Genomic DNA, 16,369 nt, shown 5'->3' on the forward strand with positions numbered 1-16,369 from the left:
CTATAAAAAGCGCGCTAGATGTCGCAGACACAGCATCCAGGGCTGTAAATACCAGTGTCATATTTAGGAGACCTGCGTGGTTACGCATTTCAGGGTTTAAACAAGAAGTGCAAAACAACATTTAATAACCAACCATTTAACCAGAACCAGCTATTTGGGCCAGAAGTAGACACTACACTGGAAAAAATGAAGAAAGATACAGACACCAAAAAGTCTATGGGGGCTTTATAGTTCACACCAGCTAGAAGCTCCTTTCGTCGCTCCTTTTACAGAGGAGGGTCCAAACAAACAGGAGCAGACACTACAACATCTTTCAAATCACCGACGTCCTCTAACAAGGGATACTTTAGAGGAGGATACAGAGGCAATAATAACAAAGGAAGAGGTCACGGTAACAATAACAACCAATCCTCTACTGCCACAAAACAGTGACTTCCCTCTGCTCCCCCCCCCACAGCATTCCACTCCTGTAGGGGGCAGATTAACACCGTTCCTGCCTGTCTGGAACTCCATTACAACAGACAAGTGGGTAAGACGGATTATCCATCATGGCTACTGCCTAGAAATTACAGCAACCCCTCCAACCATTCGTCCCAGGCAGCGTCCAATGTCTACAGACCATCTGACTCTGCTTCAACAGGAGGTTCTATCACTTCTACAAAAAGATGATATTCAAATAGTTCCTTTAGAAGAACAAGGAACAGGGGTTTACTCGCTGTACTTTCTAATTCCCAAGAAAGACGGAACACTAAGGCCAATTCTAGACCTCAGGCCCCTCAACCATTATATACAATCAGATTATTTTCATATGATCACTCTACAACAAGTGCTTCCACTGCTGCAACAAGGCGACTTCCTTACAACACTACATTTAAAGGACGCCTACTTCCAGATCCCCATACATCCTGCTCACAGAAAGTATCTCAGGTTTGTACTGGAAGGACAACACTATCAGTTCAAAGTCCTTCCATTCGGAGTGACAACGGCACCACGTGTATTCACAAAGTGCCTGGCAGTGGTAGCAGCACATTTCAGACGACATCAAATACATGTCTTCCCTTATCTAGACGACTGGCTCATAAAAGCCAAGTCATTCAATCAGTGTGTCCAAAACACACATCAAACAGTTCAAACGTTGCACGACTTAGGGTTTACAATAAACTACACCAAGTGGCACCTGCAGCCTTCGCATGTACATCAGTATCTAGGGGCTACACTAAACACGTCTACAGCCCTAGCGTATCCTAGTCCAGCCAGGATACAAAGCATTCAAGCCTTAGTCGACACTTTTCAACACCAACAGTCTCTGCAAGCCAGGATGTTCATGAGACTAATAGGCATGATGGCATCTTGCATCTTCATAGTACCACACGCAAGATTGCAAATGCCTCCACTACAAGAGTGCCTAGCACAACAGTGGAACCAAGCTCAAGGTCAGCTAAAAGACCTGGTGTTGGTCGACAGCCGCACGCATCGCTCTCTGCAGTGGTGGAACACCAAAAACCTGACAAAGGGGCCGCCGTTCCTCGAGCCTGTTCCACAAGTAGTGCTCACAACAGACGCATCCCTCACAGGGTAGGGAGCCCATCTCTTACATCACACAACTCAAGGTCAATGGACCAATCAACAGAAACTATTCCATATTAATCATCTAGAGCTGCTGGCAATATTCTTAGCGCTCAAGACTTTTCAACTTCAAGTACAAAACAAAGCTGTCCTAATCCGAACGGACAATATGACAGCCATGTACTATATGCAAAAACAGGGGGAGGGGGCACTCTCTGCAACTGTCCCAGCTTGCACAGAACATTTGGAGATGGGCCATTCCTCCAAACATACATCTGTTAGCGGAACACCTTTCAGGAGTTCACAATCAGATAGCAGATCTGTTAAGTCGGCAGTCACAACAGATTCACGAATGGGAACTACATCCGCAAGGTCCTTCAACCATTCTTCCAAAGGTGAGGGCACCCACACATAGACCTGTTTGCCACCCACGAAAATGCAAAATGCCCAGCCTTCGCCGCCAGGTTTCCACACCCACTGTCCGAATGCACTGCGATATGGATGAACTGGTCAGGCAGATTTGCGTACGCTTTTCCGCCTCTCCCACTCATTCCATTAGTAGTGCGCAAGGTCAGACAACAGTCTCTCACATTGATCCTAGTAGCTCTCACATGGGCACGCCAACCGTGGTTCACCACACTAATAGATCTCTCTAGTTACACATCAAAAGCTTCGGCTCACACCCTCCCTGTTAACACAGAACTATGGAGAAATCAGACACCCAGACCCAAACCAACTGAATATGGCGATCTGGCTCCTGAAGTCTTAGTTTGGTTATCTAAATCTACCACCAGACTGTATGAACATCATTAAAGAGGCTAGGAGACCTACTACCAGAGCGTGTTATGCCGCTAAATGGAAAAGATTTGCCATTTATTGCAACAATAACCAAATTGATCCCCTGGATGCTTCCATCCAGAATATCATTTGCTACCTTTTACATTTACAAAGGTCTAACTTGGCATATTCTTCCGTACTCCTGCACCTGGCAGCAATTGCAGCCTATTTACAAAACAGGCAACATCTGTCTCTCTTCAGAGTACCTGCAATCAAAGCATTCATGGAAGGATTAAAAAGAATAATCCCACCCAGATTGCCACCTTCTCCTGTGTGGAACCTGAATCTTGTCCTTACAAGACTCATGGGACCCCCCTTCGAGCCTCTACATAAATGTTAACTGCAATTTCTAACATGGAAAACAGCTTTCCTTGTTGACATTACTTCTCTCAGAAGAGTAAGTGCGATACAAGCCTTCACTATACAAGAACCATTTTTTCAAATACATCCTAACAAAGTGGTTCTTCGATCTAATCCAAAATTTCTTCCAAAGGTCAACACTCCTTTTCACCTAAATCAATCCGTAGAATTGCCTGTGTTTTTCCAAAACCCACACTCTGTAGTGGAAAGAGCTTTACACACATTAGATGTTAAGAGGGCTCTCTTATGCTACATTGATAGAACTAAATCCTTTCTAAAGACTAAACAACTGTTTGTATCTTTCTCTCCGTCACACAAAGGCAACCCCATCTCCAAAGGTGGGATTGCAAGGTGGATTGTAAAGTGTATACAAATATGCTATATAAAAGCTAAACGTACATTAACAGTACCTCCTAGAGCGCACTCCACTCGCAAACTAGGAAACCTCTATGGCTTTCTTAGGAAACATACCCCTAGCGGACATATGCAAGGCAGCAACATGGTCTACACCTCACACCTTCACAAAACACTATTGTGTTGACGTGCAAGCCAAGCAGCAAGCTGTTCTTAGAACTCTCTTTCAAACTACTGCAACGGATACAGGTGACCACCGCTAGGGGAGACACTGCTGCACAATCAATGCATAGTGTACAATCTGCAGTTCATATGCCTCGAACGGAAAATGCTACTTACCAGTATGCATCTGTTCTTGGCATGTAGAGCTGCAGAGTTGTACACGCCCTCCCGCCTTCCTGGGACTTGTATCCATTCCAGTTTTTCATCTTACTTAGATGCACACGCATGGACATCCTTTTTTCTTTACTTCTACTAACTCCATCATTTCCCATCATGGCGAAAAACAATCTAAGGATGGAGCCGATGCCCATGCGCAGTATTGTCCAAGGGAGGAGTCCCCTATCTCGTGACTACAAAGACTTCTTCCAAGAAGACGCCAACCTGCAATCATCCGAGCCTAACACCAGGTGGCGATCTAATGCATAGTGTACAACTCTGCAGCTCTACATGCCAAGAACAGATGCATACTGGTAAGGAGCATTTTCCTTTTGTTTGATCCATATCTTTACTTTTATGTTCTCCTCTTTTAAGTTTAATCCTTGCGATAGTTGACGAGTTGTTTTGATCCACTAAAACCTGTAGTGCTGTAGTTTGTTTCTAATCAATGATCAGAATAGATTTTTGTTTTTTCGAGCAGTGCAAGTATTGATTATAAAACTCTCTGCAGGGACTATAGTGATTCAGAAATAATTACTTGCTCAATGTGGAGATGAGAGTGAAGGGAAGTCTGGAGAATGGGATAGGCTTTCTTCAAGACCTGATATGTTGCTCAGGGTCATATTGAAGCGTTCTCGAGTCTTTCAATGGTTTGGACACTACTGTATGAGTGCGCTGACTCAAATTTATGTTGCGTAGTGTATAATCCATAATTGAAGTATGCACCATGGTGGCTTGGGAAGTTGTCCGCTGCTGATTTGTTTCTCTAGCGAGATCCAGTGCGTTGATTTCGACAATTGCTTCAACTTTCAGCTCTTGTCCTTCTGCATCCGGATTTGCAGTATTACTTATTTTTACGCCATGTAGTACTACGCTTCCGTGTGACATATTTCCTCTATCTATCTATCTAGACTCAAAGGCGATAGAAGAGGGAAAAAAACTCAGATATCACCTGCAGTCCTGGAAGGGCTCCTATATGCACAGGTTCAGACTGATTTGCATATGGCATATGGCATACGGCCATGTCTGAAGTGGGGTGGCTGAGTGAGCTAAAGAATGGTGATGGATTAAACCCAGATAATTTGACTGGGGGTGAGTGTTTGATTTGCTCAAACGCTCCGTCCATCATCCCCTTTTGTATCGCTTTTTCGCCCTATGTTGGCTGGGTATGCTCAGACGTGAGTCCCTTGCTCACTTAGCCACTGGATTCAAGCAAGCCGGGCTGATGAGGATTATGAATCCGAAACCGGTCCCAGGATGCTTGTTTCCAGTCCAGGGAAGGCATGGCTTGGCAGTTCGGGCTGGACTGTTCCCATGAGGCACAGGTTCAGACTGATGTGCATATGGCTGATGTGCATATGGCCATGTCTGAAATGGGGTGGCGGAGTGAGCTAAAAAATGGAGATGAATTAAACCCAGATCATTTGACTGGGGGTGAGTGTTTGATTTGCTCAAACGCTCCGTCCATCATCCCCTTTTGTATCGCTCTCTTTGCTCTTCTTCAGTGATTGTACTGTACCCAGTCTCTTCATTAATACTCTACGGTTTCCAAACTTAAAAGCCATATCTGGACAGTGCCCCCTCTTACTACTGATCCACACTCACAACCTGCTCTCCCTACAGCGGATTGTTTAAATGCATTGCTGATTGCGAGCATTGAACGACCGAATACCGGGCTTAAAAATCTGTATTGTGACTATGCTCGTTCAGGCACTTAAACTCCTAAGTGTGTTACACTTTCTCAGGCTTACTTGTCAAAAGAGGCTCGAGGAGCTATTAAATGAATGGACCGAGCACCTAATGCTCCTTTTGATAAGTTCTTCTATATGTCATTCCCTAGCTACAGAAAAGATTGTAGAGTTCAGTTGGCTAGGTGCTGATTGTGAGTTTCTGCTGCGCAGGGGATGACCGCGGGCAAGGCAGACACTGAGATACCACAAGCCACACTGTCCTATCGCCAGCCGCCTCCGTGCGACTCTTGGTGCCGCAGCCTAGTGCTTACTGCCGGCCTCTCAACCCCACTACCTCTCACTGCTTGCGCGGCTGCACCTTCCTGATGTTTCCTACCGTTGCTTGAGCACTCACTGCACTGCCCAGTCTCCACACTGCTGGCCACGATCGAGTGGTGCCGGCTGGGCTCGCTTCAAAGAGAGCAGTGGTTGGTGTTCCATAAGCGCGCATGACGGTTTGCCCGGCCCAAGATGTCTGGCCAAACCGTCATGTGCACTTATGGTGCTCTTAGCATGTTCTCCTCCTGGCTGTCAGGCAGCTGAGCTCATGTCCTGCACTGGGGCCCCGGCTCTCAGGCAGCTGAGCTCCTGTTCCGCACTGGGGCCCCGGCTGCCAGGCAGCTGAGCTCATGTTCCGCACTGGGACCCCGGCTGTCAGGCAGCTGAGCTCATGTTCCGCACTGGGGCCCCGGCTGTCAGGCAGCTGAGCTCATGCTCCGCACTGGGCCCCCGGCTGTCATGCAGCTGATCTCGTGCTCCGCACTGTGGCCACGGCTGTCGGCAGCTGAGCTCCTGTTCCTCACTGGGGCCCTGGCTCTCAAGCAGCTGAGCTCCTGTTCCGCACTGGGGCCCCGGCTGTCGGGCAGCTGACCTCATGTTCCGCACTGGGGCCTCGACTTTCAGGCAGCTGAGCTCATGTTCCGCACTGGGGCTCCGGCTCCGCACTGCTGTCAGGCAGCTGAGCTCATGCTCCGCACTGGGACCTCTGCTGTCGGGCAGCTGAGCTCATGTTCCGGACTGGGCACCAGGCTGTCAGGCAGCTGAGCTCATGTTCCGCACTGGGGATCCGACTCTACACTGGGGCCCCGGCTGTCAGGCAGCTGAGCTCCTGGCCTCACTGGAGCCTCGGCTCTCAGGCAGCTGAGCTCCTGTCCGCACTGGGGTCCTGGCTGTCAGGCAGCTGAGCTCCTGTTTCGCACTGGGGTCCCGGCTGTCCGGCAGCTGAGCTCCTGTTCCTCACTGGGGCCTTGGCTCTCAGGCAGCTGAGCTCCTGTTCCGCCCTGGGGTCCCAGCTGTCAGGCAGCTGAGCTGCTGTTCCTCACTGGGGCCTCGGCTCTCAGGCAGCTGAGCTCCTGTCCGCACTGGGGCCCTGGCTCTCAGGCAGCTGAGCTCCTGTCCGCACTGGGGCCCTGGCTGTCAGGCAGCTGAGCTCATGCTCCGCACTGGGGCACTGGCTGTCAGGCAGCTGAGCTCATGTTCCGCACTGGGGCCCCGGCTCCGCGGCAGCTGAGCTCCTGTTTCGCACTGGGGTCCCGGCTGTCAGGCAGTTGAGCTCCTGTTCCTCACTGGGGCCTCGGCTCTGAGGCAGCTGAGCTCCTGTCCGCACTGTGGCCCTGGCTGTCATGCAGCTGAGCTCATGCTCCACACTGGGGCCCTGGCTGTCAGGCAGCTGAGCTCATGCTCCGCACTGGGGCCCCGGCTGTCGGGCAGCTGAGCTCCTGTTACGCACTGGGGCCCCGGATGTTGGGCAGCTGAGCTCCTGTTCCGCACTGGGGCCCCGGCTGTCGGGCAGCTGAGCTCCTGTTCCGCACTGGGGCCCCGGCTGTCGGGCAGCTGAGCTCCTGTTCCGCACTGGGGCCACGGCTGTCGGGCAGCTGAGCTCCTGTTCCGCACTGGGGTCCTGGCTGTCAGGCAGCTGAGCTCATGCTCCACACTGGGGCCCTGGCTGTCAGGCAGCTGAGCTCATGCTCCGCACTGGGGCCCCGGCTGTTGGGCAGCTGAGCTCCTGTTCCGCACTGGGGCCCCGGCTGTCGGGCAGCTGAGCTCTTGTTCCGCACTGGGGCCCCGGCTGTCGGGCAGCTGAGCTCCTGTTCCGCACTGGGGTCCTGGCTGTCATGCAGCTGAGCTCATGCTCCGCACTGGGGCCCCGGCTGTCGGGCAGCTGAGCTCCTGTTCCGCACTGGGGTCATGGATGTCGGCAGCTGATCTCCTGTTCTTCACTGGGGCCCCGGCTGTCAGGCAGCTTAGCTCATGTTCCGCACTGGGGCCCCAGCTGTCAGGCAGCTTAGCTCATGTTCCGCACTGGGGCACCGGCTGTCGGGCAGCTGAGCTCATGCTCTACCCTGGGGCCCCGGCTGTCAGGCAGCTGAGCTCATGTACCGCACTGGGGCCCGCTGTCAGGCAGCTGAGCTCCTGTTCCGCACTTGGGCCTCAGCTGTCGGCCAGCTGAGCTCCTGTTCCGCACTGGGGACCGGCTGTCAGGCAGCTGAGCTCCTGTTCCGCACTGGGGCCCCGGCTGTCATGCAGCTGAGCTCATGTTCCGCACTGGGGTCCCTGCTGTCAGGCAGCTAAGCTCATGTTTCACACTGGGGCCTTTCACATCCTGTAGTTGAGTCCCACGTCAGATTGTCTAGGTTGGTGTTCTTCCATTTCTGATGCTTCGCAGCAGTTCCAAGATCTTCTTAGAGTTTCTCATTGCACAAATGGGTGTCATTTCTGATATTTATAGGTTTCTAATGGCTTCATTGCTTGATTTTGCTGGCAAGACTGTCACTCCTAGTCTTTGAATGTCACTGAAATCATGAAAATGTTACATAGAGCACAAACTGTCGCTCCGAAAGGAGCATCCTGGCGCTGATACAGTGTACAATACAATCTTAAAACCTAGATAGCAGCCATTACAAAACTGTCTGACAGGCTGTAGATCCAAGTTTTTAATCGTTTCCTAAAGGCATTCTCCTGAGCCAGAAGTCTAAGGTCTTTAGGCATGGCATTCCATGCCTTAGAGGCCAGTACGGTAAGTCTTACCTCCCTTGGTTTTGTAATTGAATCTGGGGATGTTAATTAGGTTGCCGCCTGCCGACCTCCGGCATCTTGAAGGATTGTAGTGAACAAAACGTCTCGCAAGATACTTTGGACCTATCTTATTTAAAGCTCTGAAAGAGGTCAATAAGATCTTAAATAATCTCAGGCAGCTGAGCTCACGTTCCGCACTGGGGACCCGGCTGTCAGGCAGCTGAGCTCCTGTTCCGCACTGGGGCCCCTGCTGTCAGGCAGCTGAGCTCCTGTTCCGCACTGGGGCCCCTGCTGTCAGGCAGCTGAGCTCATGTTCCGCACTGGGGCCCCGGCTGTCAGGCAGCTGAGCTCATGTTTCACACTGGGGCCTTTCACATCCTGTAGTTGAGTCCCACGTCAGATTGTCTAGGTTGGTGTTCTTCCATTTCTGATTCTTCGCAGCAGTTCCAAGATCTTCTTAGAGTTTCTCATTGCACAAATGGGTCTCATTTCTGATATTTATAGGTTTCTAATGGCTTCATTGCTTGATTTTGCTGACAAGACTGTCACTCCTAGTCTTTGAATGTCACTGAAATCATGAAAATGTTACTCATAAGCAATCTGAACCCTTGGCAGCTATGGATGGCCCATTACCAGGACCCTGCTGTCAGCGTGGACCACTCCAGCAGTGACACCGGAAGCACTGCGCATCAGTCTGGCCGAAAGCACTGCGCATGTGCGCATTGATCTGAAGCACTGCGCAAGTGCGCATCGATCTGGGGAGGTCGCTGAGGACACGATGGTTACGGCACCATGCAGCTATTTATACCTCAGTGTGTCACCGGAATAAATCACTTTCCTTTCTCATTAGCACTTTCCTTGGGAGGGGGCAGGGAGCTGCAGTGCGCAGAAGGAGCGCGCACTCGATGAATGCTCCCCATGGCAGTGTGGAGCCCAGTGCCTGACTGCCAGTGATGGGGGGGTCTAATGGAACTGCTCAGGGGACGTTAAAGCATTCCCCAAAGGCCCCCACATCTCCGATCTGGAAATGTCCCTTCAGTATAGGTGGATGGATGTGTATGACCAGCCGTGGTGCCCACACCCTCCTCTGAACCGCTCCTTGTCATGTACCAACCCCTCCTCTCCACATTTCCCCCTCTAACCCTCCTCTGAACCGCATCTTCTCAAGTAATACCCCCCCCCCCCCCTCTCCATGGCTCACCTCTAACACTCCTCCGGGCATCTCCTCCTCATGTAATACCTCCTCCCCTTCATGCCCCCCCCCCCAACACTCTTCTAAACCTCTCCTTCTCATGGAATACCCCCTCCTCTCGATGTCTCACCTCTAACCCTTCTTTGGGCCTCTCCTCCTCATGTAATACCCCCTTCCTCTCCATGTCTCCCCCTCTAACCCTCCTCAGAGCCTCTCCTTCTCATGTAATACCCCCTCCTTTCCATGTCTCACCTCTATCCCTCCTCTGGGACTCTCCTCCTCATGTAATGCCCCCTCCTCTCTGTCTCACCTCTAACCCTCCTCATGGTCTCTCCTTGTGTATTTTCCACCTCCTCTCCATATCTCCCCCTCTAACTCTCTTCATGGTCTCTCCTCCTCATGCAATACCCCCCCTCCTTACCATGTATCCCCCTTTAAACCTCCTCTGGGCCTCACCCTCATGTAATACCCCCTCCTCTTCATGTCTCCTCCTCTAGCTCTCCTCTGGGCCTCACCCTTTCGTATAATACCCCTCTAATCCTTATATAATATCCTCCTCCTCGGTTTCCCCCTCTAACCCTCATATAATATACCCTCCTCGCTACGCACCCCTCCATGTCTTCACCGTTTCACCCTCCTCTGGGCCTGTATTGTCTCCCTCCTCTCCATGTCTCCCCTCTAACCCACCTCTGTCTCTCTCCTAATGTATTTTCCACCTCCTCTCCATATCTCCCCCTCTAACTCTCTTCATGGTCTCTCCTCCTCATGCAATACCCCCCCTCCTTACCATGTATCCCCCTTTAAACCTCCTCTGGGCCTCACCCTCATGTAATACCCCCTCCTCTTCATGTCTCCTCCTCTAGCTCTCCTCTGGGCCTCACCCTTTCGTATAATACCCCTCTAATCCTTATATAATATCCTCCTCCTCGGTTTCCCCCTCTAACCCTCATATAATATACCCTCCTCTCTACGCACCCCTCCATGTCTTCACCGTTTCACCCTCCTCTGGGCCTGTATTGTCTCCCTCCTCTCCATGTCTCCCCTCTAACCCACCTCTGTCTCTCTCCTAATGTATTTTCTTCCTCCTTTCAGTGTCTCCACCTCTAACCCTCATATATTTTCTCCCTCCGTGTGGAAATGAGCCTTTTTAGGGGCCCACCGGGGCAGGGGTTCACCCTTATCTGTTCACTGGTCCTTAAACTAACAAAATAGAGATTGGCACGGAAGCTGGAATATCAAATTAATAAAGTTTATGAATCACTCATGAGTGGGACTACATCAACACAACACCCTTGGGCACTGTATGAGGTAGTACATGGAATACAGAAACCAAAGGTCTTATATACCCAGTTTGTTGCACAGTAAGCAAAAAGGCTCAAATAGCAGGTAAAGGCCTACACAGGAATAGCTATCGGCTAACATGGGCAGACAGAAATCACTTGGTCATCAAAGTGGGAGGGGAGATAGAACTGCTTACATCAGATGAAATAGCGTGACAGTTACATTCTAAAACAGGTGCCCTCTAGCAGCTACAGGCCTTTCTGAGCTCACATAGTGCTCTGGCTCAGTACTGAAGGAGTTAACTACAGTTAACTAACAGAATAGAAAGGCAAGCAACAGTGAAGACGGAAGAATCACATGGCTAACAAAATGGGTGCCACAACCAAAATGGCTTCAGCTCATGCTAACGCCAATTTCTGCGATTTCCACATCTTCTACAAGAACCCCCCTTTAACCCTCCTCAGGGTCTCTCCTTCTTATACAGTCTCTCCCTCCTCTCCACGTCTCTCCTTTAACTCTCCCCTAGGCATCTCATCTCCTCCTGTATTTCCCCTTCCTCTCAGTGTCTCCCCCTCTAACCCACATGTATTCACCCCCCTCCTCTCCATCTCTCCCCTCCTCTGTTTCCCTCAAGCCTGCATGGGTCCTGCTTCCCTCCGTCTCCTTCCTCCCCTTTCCTTTCTCCTCCTCTCTTTCCTTCCCCCTCCTCTTTCGTTTGCCATTGTCTCTGGCACCAACGCCGGGCTTCTGACCCTCGAGCTCAGGAACCAGGTCTCTGGCTGCGGTCTGTGATGGAATCCAAGCCACCCGCTGTCTGCAGCGCCTCAATGCCATGACAATGACAGAAGGCGCTATACAGCTTCATAGAATATCATCTAAAATGGCACAGACCCCCCATCGCCTGTCTCCTTCCACTCATTCCAGTTTTCTCTGCTCTGCCCCACCCCTTCTTCGTTCTCCTGCCCCTGCCTTTTTAGGTTTTGCCTGGCCATGCGCTTTGCGCATGCGCCAAAAAACCTCTTGAGTTGTGTGTGTGGGTCGGGTAAACGCCCCCTCCTCCGATTGGCTAGCTCCATAAATGGAGGCTAGCCATTGGACGAGGGGCCTGTCCGTCAATGCCGGACCAGATTCGGGGGCGTTCCCGAGATTCTTTGGCTTTTGCCGACGTCACGCGACGTCAGCCAAAAGCCGGGAACGCCCCCGAATCTGCTCCGGCATTGAAGGCACACGGAAGAAGTCCAGGTAAGTGCTTGCTTTTTTTTTTGTGCATTTTTTTTTTTGCCCGTTCCAACCCCCTCTCCCGCTCTCCGTGTCACTAACCCGTTCCCGCCCCCCTACCGCTGCCTCGGCTCCCGTTCCCGCCCCCCTACCGCTGCCTCGTTTTATCCCTTGTTGGACTCTATGGTCAACTCTGTCATTATTATCGTCATTGCAATAACTACATTCGTCAGCTCAGAAATCAGGAAAAACAGAGAGTGGCCCCACGAGTACCAAAAGGCCGGCACCACCAATTATGAATATTTTGAGAATTCCGACGTGGCTCTTTTCAACCTTGTGAAAGGAACCGAGAGCTGAATTTCGCACTGTTTACCCCTAATCCGTGCATTGCAGAACAGGGAACAACAGCCGCAGCCCAATCTGCTTCTGCAATCGTCGTCTCCTGATGCACGTGCACTCCGTTACTCTTCTGGGCGCTACAGTCTCAGACAGTGAATACAACTGCAGGGATTCCAATGATGATCCCACTCCTCCGGCAGCTCGTGACTTGACCCCAGATTTAGAACTCGGGATCTCTACCCCCGGCTGCTGCTATCCTGAGCGGGCTCCCCTGGTGTTCCTGGAGGAGGCATCCACCCTGCCTGCAGCCGGTATGTTAAGGAAGGAACACGGAGACAGGCGGAAGCAGCGAGATCTGTACCCAGCAGTGGTTCTCAGAGCAGAAGGGTCCCTCCAGAGCCAGGGGGTGGGTCAGGAGACTGAGCAGAGAGGTGCACCAGGAGGCAGAAGCAACGAACGCAATAGACTCTGTAACCCCAGCCCCTTGTTCCTAAGAGATGGGACAGCTCGAGCGGTGAGTGCGGGCGGTTTCTTATATTTCATTATTTTTTACTCGTATGTTATACGCATCTAAAGGGCCAATGCTTGCAATGTTTAATATACAGCCCTAAACACAATTCAAACAATACAATACAGATAGTAAAAAAACAAAATATGTATGGAAAAATGTTTTAGTGGATTAGTTAGTGGGGACAGCGTAGAGTACGCTGAAGCTTCTTCGGTTTAGGACCTGGCACACTGGGTGCAGATGCCACCAGCAGCCTAGGGGGAAACCCCAAACACCCACCTGGCACACTATTTCCACTGCATGTTGAACACCTGACACCTATACTTATCTCGTTACCCATGTCCGCTGTATACCGTTATGTTTTCAACACTAGAGAAACATTTTCTAAGAAAAAGTGCCTAGTGAATTCTGAATTTCTTTTTCACGAAGGCTGATCAGCCTCAGATGTGCAATCTAAAGAGGTAAAAAATTGAGTTATTCCACTTGTAAAAACTGCTGCACTCCTCAGGGATCGTATTTCATTTCGACCGCGGGATCACGGAAGGAAGAAGGGGAACACCTCGGACTTTTTGGGACCTTACAGATGGCAAGCCAATTGGACTTCCGGTCGGGCCCTTCTGAAAACTTCGTTGAACTCAAAGCGGCAAAAAAACAGAACTGTTATTTGAGTGTAGACACTTGATTCACCTGTTCTGCTCGGCGCGTTGAAAATGCGTGTATCTGACAGGAGTGTAGATATTTTGATTACGAAAATAAATATTGCGTTATTTTACCTACCATGATGCCATTAAAACTCACAGGACGACAGCGCAGATGACATTACTCTGTGCATATTTTCGAATAAATGTACCAGCATGTTTGCTACCCGATGGTATTTGAGAAGAGAAAGAAATATTTATTTTGACCAGAATGGTTTTAAACAGCTTTTTTTTTCATTGAAAGGAAATACAAATAACATTTAAAAAAGGTTCTCCTTGTGCAAATTCCCCCGATAGAAACCTAACTATTATCATCTACACAGATCTAAGATCCATAAAATGCAGGGGAAATAATAGGGTTTTAAGCAATGAGTACTAAACAGCCTGGAGGAAACTCCGGCTTATTAAAAAAAAAAGCCAGAGCGCCCCCAGCACTGCTTGTGTAGCAAAATGAAAGCGAATAGCACTATTGATTAAGCGCATTACTGGGGAGAAAAGCAATGTCCAGAAAGAGCTCGGGGCACGTCTCGGAAGCGCGCGCACACCAAGATGAATATTTGGGATACGGAGAGACGTCCGGCTCTGACCCTCGGCTCTGACCCCCGTTTATTCCGCGAGATGTTTGCTTTCCAGATGCCTTTTTCTCCGGCTTCTCCTGCGTGCTCTCCCTCCGTTCCTCCTCTCGTCTTCGTCCCTCCGCGCCACTAATCTCAGACAGCAGTCAGGCCCTTCAGTTTATGGTTGCGTTCATTTCATCATATTGTGGCAGGCGTGACGGAAAGTGTCACTGAACTACGTTTTACAGCAACTATCCGCATTTAAAATATACCCCCTTTTGCTAATAACATGCTTGTTGCCGTTCAGTTTTGAACTCGGCAGCAACTTGCAAAGGGTGTGGATAGTGAGTACAGCCTACTCTCCATGCACATTCCCACAAATTCCGTATTTCTCACCCACTACAGTCTTTAAACCTAGCCTAATCAGGGATTGAAAGTAGGTACTGCCAGCTGGACACAGCCAACGGGAGCTACTATACACAAAATAAAAATGTATTTTACCTTTAACAAATATTCTCTAGGCTTCGCATCTTCTATGCATTTACAAGCTTCAATTATTCCCCGTTATCAGGCTAAGACCCCCAGTACTCGATTTCATTGCAGCAGTAATGGTAAAATCCCACTTCCTGATGGACCACCATCAGTGCTTAATTTGTAAAAGATTGAGTGCCGGTGCCCAAAGGTCTGCTCGGAAGCCCGCAGCCGGTGCTGCTTTAAACAGCTGTTTGCACACTTTGTCTGGACTCCTGAGCACTCTGTTTACTGGCAGTGCACCACCCAAAATCAATTTCACCTGTAGTAAAGTGCCTGTCTCTGAAGTGCTTGACTTTTGCAGGCCTGCAGTGTGCGCTGCACTGTGCAGCAGAAAGCAAGCCAGGCTCAAAGCTTTGAAGACTTCTAAGAGCATTATGGCGTCATCCAACCACATGCAGCCAGTGCTTATTTTGTAAAAGAATCAGTGCGGGCTCCCAAAGCTCTGCTCGGATGTCTGTGGCCTGCGCTATTAAATGTGGTACACCAATCACCAAGGCTTCGTAGTGTTAAATCCAGCTCATGCCTCTCTAATCCACCATGTGGCACTCCCGCCCCCTGTATCTTAGTCAGTATTTGTAAAGTGCAACTCTTGCAGGTTCCTGCTTTATCCCTTTGCAATGTTTTTCTTTCTTTCTTTCTCTTCCTCCTTCTTTCCTTTTTGTGTATTTTCCCCTCTCTTGCTCTCAGTAAATGTCTGATGCAAGAAAATAAGTGCCGGTCTGCAAAAATGAGAGCCTGTGGGCCCCACCGTCAACCACTGGTTCAAATTAAGCATTGCATGCAGCAGAAACATAAATGACAAAATACATAAATGGTGCCCTGCAACCAGTAATTGAACGGCTTCTCCCCAGAACCGCAGAAGTGAATCGACTTCAATGGGGAACACCCACTCCTTAGCTCCAAGCAGTCAGTTTAACTTTAAAAGGAACCTTGTTAGACAAATACCGACATCTTTTAAAGAATCTCATCATTCATGAAGAGGGGCAAGAGATTAAGCTATTGCCATTGTAAATAACAATGCCATTTATTTATGTTTACAAAAAACATAAATAAAAATAATGTCAAGGGCAATGCCAATAGCTCTAACTTTAACAAAGGCAAAACCATTGCATTGAAAATGCTTGTTAGGTTTTGTTAGGTTTTGCCTGGCCATGCGCTTTGCGCATGCGCCAAAAAACCTCTTGAGTTGTGTGTGTGGGTCGGGTAAACGCCCCCTCCTCCAATTGGCTAGCTCCGTAAATGGAGCCTAGCCATTGGACGATGGGCCTGTCCGTCAATGCCGGACCAGATTCGGGGGCGTTCCCGAGATTCTTTGGCTTTTGCCGACGTCACGCAACGTCAGCCAAAAGCCGGGAACGCCCCCGAATCTGGTCCGGCATTGCCGGCACTCGCCTTCCTGCTCCGGCCGTCTTCTGCGTCTCTCCTCCCCCTTTCCGTCCCCTCCCGCTTGTTGTTATTCTCTGCTTGAGTGCAATGTACCTGCACCCAGCGCAAGATTGCTTGTTGCTTGCCTGACCTCTCGAAAGCCATCGAGCTGAAACCCGACTTCCTGGCTGTAAGTTTTTCATGTGCTCAAATGTCCTGCCGTGAGTCAGTTGTGTGTCATCATTCCTAAAAACGACAGTCTACGAACCTTAACACCATGGGTTAAACTGAACCTTTGGGCGCGGCTGGGGATGTGTACAAACGATGGTGTGTTTGCTTAGCATAGCAGGCGTTTTTCCAAGGCTCATGTTTACACTTCCTCAAAAGCCGGGAACGCCCCCGAATCTGTTCCGGCATTGCCGGCACTCGCCTTCCTG

The 16,369-nt window shown here is 50.0% G+C and overlaps 1 protein-coding gene across 2 annotated transcripts in view; it reads left to right on the forward strand.

Annotated features, from left to right (window-relative positions):
- The window catches only part of PPIL2 (peptidylprolyl isomerase like 2), a 365,149-nt gene that overhangs the window by 287,443 nt on the left and 61,337 nt on the right, over positions 1 to 16,369 (forward strand). The window contains exon 15 of one of the 2 annotated variants that reach the window (XM_086942650.1): positions 3,633 to 3,809. The exons of the other annotated variant lie outside the window; for it this stretch is intronic. Within the exon in view, the coding sequence (XP_086798776.1) occupies positions 3,633 to 3,809 (177 nt within the window). The remainder of the gene's footprint in view (positions 1 to 3,632; positions 3,810 to 16,369) is intronic. 2 annotated transcript variants of the gene reach the window in all.

This window comes from Lissotriton vulgaris, chromosome 11, assembly GCF_964263255.1.
Source record: "Lissotriton vulgaris chromosome 11, aLisVul1.2, whole genome shotgun sequence".
Lineage (NCBI taxonomy): Eukaryota > Metazoa > Chordata > Amphibia > Caudata > Salamandridae > Lissotriton > Lissotriton vulgaris.